General features: G+C 51.9%; 1 protein-coding gene across 1 annotated transcript; it reads right to left on the reverse strand.

Annotated features, from left to right (window-relative positions):
• Positions 1 to 5901: 5901 nt before the first annotated feature.
• On the reverse strand, positions 5902 to 7409 carry LOC139762572 (uncharacterized). The gene has a single exon (XM_071687601.1). It carries the CDS (start codon positions 7143 to 7145, stop codon positions 6396 to 6398), a length of 750 nt encoding a protein of 249 aa, XP_071543702.1. The 5' UTR covers positions 7146 to 7409; the 3' UTR covers positions 5902 to 6395.
• Positions 7410 to 8374: the final 965 nt, after the last annotated feature.

An 8374-nucleotide genomic window follows, 5' to 3' on the forward strand; every position in this document is an offset into this window, starting at 1 on the left:
GTACTAACCATACACCTCACCCACCCAGCATACCACACCTGCCCACACACCACCACACATCAGCGCTGCACAGTACTAACCATACACCTTACCCACACAGCATACCACTCCTGCCTACACACCACCACACATCAGCGATGAACAGGACTAACCATACACCTCATCCACACAGCATATCCCACTTGCCCACACACCACCACACATCAGCGCTGCACAGTACTAATCATACATATTACTCACACAGCATACCACACCTACCCACACACCACCACACATCAGCGCTGCACAGTACTAACCATATACCTTACCCACACAGCATACCACTCCTGCCCACAAACCACCATACATCAGAGCTGCACAGTACTAACCATACACCTTACTCACATAGCATACCAATCCTGCCTACATACCACCACACATCAGCGATGCACAGTACTAACCATACACCTCACCCACACAGCATACCACACTTGCCCACACACCACCACACATCAGCGCTGCACAGCACTAACCATACACCTCACCCACCCAGCATACCACACCTGCCCACACACCACCACACATCAGCGCTGCACAGTACTAACCATACACCTTACCCACACAGCATACCACTCCTGCCCACACACCACCACACATCAGCGCTGCACAGTACTAACCATACACCTTACCCACATAGCATACCAATCCTGCCTACACACCACCACACATCAGCGCTGCACAGTACTAACCATACACCTTACCCACACAGCGTACCAATCCTGCCCACAAACCGCACACATCAGCGCTGCACAGTGCTAACCATACACCTCACCCACACAGCATACCACACTTGCCCACACACCACCACACATCAGCGCTGCACAGCACTAACCATACACCTCACCCACCCAGCATACCACACCTGCCCACACACCACCACACATCAGCGCTGCACAGTACTAACCATACACCTTACCCACACAGCATACCACTCCTGCCCACACACCACCACACATCAGCGCTGCACAGTACTAACCATACACCTTACCCACATAGCATACCAATCCTGCCTACACACCACCACACATCAGCGCTGCACAGTACTAACCATACACCTTACCCACACAGCGTACCAATCCTGCCCACAAACCGCACACATCAGCGCTGCACAGTGCTAACCATACACCTCACCCACACAGCATACCACACTTGCCCACACACCACCACACATCAGCGCTGCACAGTACTAATCACACACCTTACCCACACAGCATACCACTCCTGCCCACACAGCACCACATATCAGCGCTGCACAGCACTAACCATGCACCTCACCCACACACCATACCACACTTGCCCACACACCACCACACATCAGCGCTGCACAGTACTAACCATACAACTCACCCACACACCATACCACACCTGCCCACACACCACCACACATTAGCGCTGCACAGTACTAACCATACACCTCACCCACACAGCATACCACACCTGCCCACACACCACCACACATCAGCGCTGCACAGTACTAACCATACACCTTACCCACACAGCATACCACTCCTGCCCACACACCACCACACATCAGTGCTGCACAGTACTAACCATACACCTCATCCACACAGCATACCCAACTTGCCCACAAACCACCACACATCAACGCTGCACAGTACTATCCATACACCTCACCCACACAGCATACTACACCTACCCACACACCACCACACATCAGCGCTGCACAGTACTAACCATATACCTTACCCACACAGCATACCACTCCTGCCCACAAACCACCATACATCAGAGCTGCATAGTACTAACCATACACCTTACCCACATAGCATACCAATCCTGCCTACACACCACCACACATCAGCGCTGCTCAGTACTAACCATACACCTCATCCACACAGCATACCACACCTGCCCACACACCACCGCACATCAGCGCTGCACAGTACTAACCATACACCTCACCCACCCAGCATACCACACCTGCCCACACACCACCACACATCAGCGCTGCACAGTACTAACCATACACCTTACCCACACAGCATACCACTCCTGCCCACACACCACCACACATCAGCGATGAACAGTACTAACCATACACCTCATCCATACAGCATATCCCACTTGCCCACACACCACCACACATCAGCGCTGCACAGTACTAATCATACATATTACTCACACAGCATACCACACCTACCCACACACCACCACACATCAGCGCTGCACAGTAATAATCATATACCTTACCCACACAGCATACCACTCCTGCCCACAAACCACCATACATCAGAGCTGCACAGTACTAACCATACACCTTACTCACATAGCATACCAATCATGCCTACACACCACCACACATCAGCGCTGCACAGTACTAACCATACACCTCACCCACACAGCATACCACACTTGCCCACACACCACCACAAAATCAGCGCTGCACAGCACTAACCATACACCCACCCACCAGCATACCACACCTGCCCACACACCACCACACATCAGCGCTGCACAGTACTAACCATACACCTTACCCACACAGCATACCACTCCTGCCCACACACCACCACACATCAGCGCTGCACAGTACTAACCATACACCTCACCCACACAGCATACCACACCTGCACACACACCACCACACATCAGCGCTGCACAGTACTAACCATACACCTCACCCACACAGCATACCACACCTGCCCACACACCACCACACATCAGCGCTGCACAGTACTAACCATATACCTCACCCACCCAGCATACCACACCTGCCCACGCACCACCACACATCAGCGCTGCACAGTACTAACCATACACCTCACCCACACAGCATACCACACCTGCCCACACACCACCACACATCAGCGCTGCACAGTACTAACCATTCACTTCACCCACACAGCATACCACACCTGCCCAAACACCACCACACATCAGCGCTGCAGAGTACTAACCATACAACTCACCCACACAGCATACCATTCCTGCCCACACATCACCACACATCAGCGCTGCACAGCACTAACCATACACCTTACCCACACAGCATACCACACCTGCTCACACACCACCGCACATCAGCGCTGCACAGTACTAACCATACGCCTCACCCACACAGCATACCACACCTGCCCACACACCACCACACAGCATACCACTCCTGCCCACAAACCACCACACATCAGCGCTGCACAGTACTAACCACACACCTTACCCACACAGCATATCACTCCTGCCCACAAACCACCACACATCAGCGCTGCACAGTACTAACCATACACCTCACCCACCCAGCATACCACACCTGCCCAAACACCATCACACATCAACGCTGCACAGTACTAACCATACACCTCACCCACACAGCATACCACACCTGCCCACACACCACCACACATCAGCGCTGCACAGTACTAACCATACACCTTACCCACACAGCATACCACTCCTGCCCACACACCACCGCACATCAGCGCTGCACAGTACTATCCATACACCTCACCCACCCAGCATACCACACCTGCCCACACACCACCACACATCAGCGCTGCACAGTACTAACCATACACCTCACCCACCCAGCATACCACACCTGCCCAAACACCACCACACATCAGCGCTGCACAGTACTAACCATACACCTCACCCACACACCACCACACATCAGCGCTGCACAGTACTATCCATACACCTCACCCACCCAGCACACCACACCTGCCCAAACACCACCACACATCAGCACTGCACAGTACTAACCATACACCTCACCCACACAGCATACCACTCCTGCCCACACACCATCACAACAGCCAACACATCAGTGCCAACCTCATATTAATACACTGACACTCCTACAACACCTCAGTTATACGTGAACACCAACACAACACTGTCCCCACCAACACATAACTCTCCCCACCAACTCAACACTGTCCCCACCAACACATAACTCTCCCCACCAACAAAACAATGTCCCCACCCACACAACACTGTCTCCACCAACACATAACTCTCCCCACCAACACAACACTATCCCCACCAACTCAACACTGTTCCCACCAACACAACACTATCCCCACCAACTCAACACTGTTCCCACCAACACAACACTGTCCCCACCCACACAACACTGTCTCCACCAACACAACACTGTCCTCACCAACACAAAACTCTCCCCACCAACTCAACACTGTCCCCACCAACACAAAACTCTCCCCACCAACTCAACACTGTCCCCACCAACACAAAACTCTCCCCACCAACTCAACACTGTCCCCACCAACACAAAACTCTCCCCACCAACTCAACACTGTCCCCACCAACACAACACTGTCCCCACCAACACAAAACTCTCCCCACCAACTCAACACTGTTCCCACCAACACAACACTGTCTCCACCCACACAACACTGTCTCCACCAACACAACACTGTCCCCACCCTCACAACACTGTCTCCACCAACACAACACTATCCCCACCAACTCAACACTGTTCCCACCAACACAACACTGTCCCCATCCACACAACACTGTCTCCACCAACACAACACTGTCCTCACCAACACAAAACTCTCCCCACCAACTCAACACTGTCCCCACCAACACAAAACTCTCCCCACCAACTCAACACTGTCCCCACCAACACAAAACTCTCCCCACCAACTCAACACTGTCCCCACCAACACAAAACTCTCCCCACCAACTCAACACTGTCCCCACCAACACAACACTGTCTCCACCAACTCAACACTGTCCCCACCAACACAAAACTCTCCCCATCAACTCAACACTGTCCCCACCAACACAACACTGTCCCCACCAACACAAAACTCTCCCCACCAACTCAACACTGTCCCCACCAACACAAAACTCTCCCCACCAACTCAACACTGTCCCCACCAACACAAAACTCTCCCCACCAACTCAACACTGTCCCCACCAACACAAAACTCTCCCCACCAACTCAACACTGTCCCCACCAACACAAAACTCTCCCCACCAACTCAACACTGTCCCCACCAACACAAAACTCTCCCCACCAACTCAACACTGTTCCCACCAACACAACACTGTCTCCACCCACACAACACTGTCTCCACCAACACAACACTGTCCCCACCCTCACAACACTGTCTCCACCAACACAACACTGTCCCCACCCCTCAACACTGTCTCTAACAACAGAACACTCCCCACCAACACAACACTGTCCCCACCCACACAACACTGTCCCCACCCACACAACACTGTCTCCACCAACACAACACTGTCCCCACCCACACAACACTGTCTCCACCAACACAACACTGTCCCCACCCACACAACACTGTCTCTAACAACAGAACACTGTCCCCACCCACACAACACTGTCCCCACCAACACAACACTGTCCCACCCACACAACACTGTCCCACCAACACAACACTGTCCCCACCCACACAACACTGTCCCACCAACACAACACTGTCCCCACCCACACAACACTGTCTCCACCAACACAACACTGTCCCACCAACACAACACTGTCTCCACCAACACAACACTGTCCCCACCCACACAACACATGTCTCCACACACAAACACTGTCCCCACCCAACACAACACTGTCTCCACCAACACAACACTGTCTCCACCCACACAACACTGTCCCCACCCACACAACACTGTCTCCACCAACACAACACTGTCCCCACCCACACAACACTTCTCAACAACAGAACATTCCCCACCCACACAACACTGTCTCACAACACAACACTGTCCCCACCCACACAACATGTCTCCACAAACAACACTGTCCCCACCCACACAACACTGTCTCCACCAACACAACACTGTCCCCACCAACACAACACTGTCTCCACCAACACAACACTCTCCCCAGCATACAACACACTAGCAGCATATGTTGCGCACGTCAACACTGCCCACATCAAACACGTACACCACACACAGTCACTGGACCACCTGAACCACAGCCAGACACTGGACCACCTGAACCACACCCAGACACTGGACCACATGGACCACACCCAAATACCCGACTACCTGGACCACAACCAGACATGGACCACCTGGACCACACCCAGATACTGGATAAACTGGACCACACCTAGACATTGGACCACCTGGACCACATCGACACTGGACCACATGGACCACACCCAAATACTAGACCACCGGGACCACACTCAGACGCTGGAACACACTCAGATACTGGACCACCTGGACCACACCCAGACACTGGACCACCTGGACCACACCCAGAAACTGGACTACCTGGACCACACCCAAACTCTGGACCACCTGGACTACACCCAGACGCTGGACCACATGGACCAAACCCAGATACTAGAGCACCTGGACCACACTCAGACACTGGACCACCTGGATCACACCCAGATACTGGACCACCTGGACCACACCCTGACACTGGACCACCTACATCCAGACACTGGTCCACATGGATCACACCCAGATACTGGACCATCTGGACCACAACTAGACACTGGACCACACCCAGACGCTGGACCACCTTGACCACACCCAGGCACTGGACCACCTGGACCACACTCAGACACTGGACCACCTGGACCACACCTAGACACTGGACCACCTGGACCACACCCAGATACTGGACCACATGGACCACACTCAGACACTGGACCACCCGGACCACACCCAGGCACTGGACCACACCCAGATACTGGATAAACTGGACCACACCCAGACACTGGATCACCAGGACCATACCTAGACACTGGACCACCTGGACCACACACAGACACTGGACCACCTGGACCACACTCAGACACTGGATCACCCGGACCACACCCAGGCACTGGACCACATGGACCACACCCAGATACTGGATAAACTGGACCACACCCAGACACTGGACCACCTGGACCATACCTAGAAACTGGACCACCTGGACCACACCCAGATACTGGATAAACCGGACCACACCTAGACACGGGACCAGATGGACCACACTCGGGCACTGGGCCACTTGGACCACATCCAGATACTGGATAAAGTGGACGACACCCAGACACTGACCCGCCTGGACGACACCCAGACACTGGACCACCTGGACCACACCCACACACTGTACCAACTGGACCACACCACTGGAACATATGGACCACACAGACACTGGACCACCTGGAACACACTCAGACACTGGACCACCTGGGCCATATCCAAATACTGGACCACCTAGACCACACCCAGATCCTGGGCCACCTGGACCACATGGACCACACACAGATACTAGATAAACTGGACCACACCCAGACACTGGACCACACCCAGACGCTGGACCACATGGACCACACTCAGACACTGGGCAACCTGGACCACACCTAGACCAGATACTGGACCACCTGGACCACAGTCAGACACTGGACCACCCGGACCACACCCAGGCACTGGGCCACATGGACCACACCCAGATACTGGATAAACTGGACCACACCCACACTGGACCACTGGACCACACCTAGAAATTGGACCACCTGGACCACACCCAGATACTGGATAAACCGGACGACACCTAGACACTGGACCACCTGGACTACACCTAGACACTGGACCACCTGGACCACACTCAGACACTGGACCACCTGGACCACACCCAGATGCTGGACCACCTAGACCACACCCAGATACTGGATAAACTAGACCACACCCAGACACTGGACCACCTGGACCACATCCAGACACTGGACCACCTGGACCACACCCAGACACTGGACCATGAGGAGATATGTGCCATACGAAACCATGGGTCAGCCAAGCAGGACGGTCCTGATCTGGTTCATCACAACGCTGAACGTAATGATTATATTTGTGGAAATATGTATCAATGATGATAATTATCACATATTTGTGGAAATATGTATCAATGATGATAATTATCACATATTTGTGGAAATATGTATCAATGATGATAATTATCACATATTTGTGGAAATATGTATCAATGATGATAATTATCACATATTTGTGGAAATATGTATCAGTGATGATAATTATCACATATTTGTGGAAATATGTATCAATGATGATAATTATCACATATTTGTGGAAATATGTATCAATGATGATAAATTATCACATATTTGTGGAAATATGTATCAATGATGATAATTATCACATTTGTGGAAATATGTATTAGTGATGATAATTATCACATATTGTGGAAATATGTATCAATGATGATAATTATCACATATTTGTGGAAATATGTATCAATGATGATAATTATCACATATTTGTGGAAATATGTATCAATGATGATAATTATCACATATTTGTGGAAATATGTATCAATGATGATAATTATCACATATTTGTGGAAATATGT

This window comes from Panulirus ornatus, chromosome 43, assembly GCF_036320965.1.
Source record: "Panulirus ornatus isolate Po-2019 chromosome 43, ASM3632096v1, whole genome shotgun sequence".
Classification (NCBI taxonomy): Eukaryota; Metazoa; Arthropoda; class Malacostraca; order Decapoda; family Palinuridae; genus Panulirus; species Panulirus ornatus.

Excerpts from the sequence above, each read along its gene's own strand:
- LOC139762572 (XM_071687601.1), bottom strand. The coding sequence starts at position 7,145 with ATGTTCCAGTGGTGTGGTCCAGTTGGTACAGTGTGTGGGTGTGGTCCA.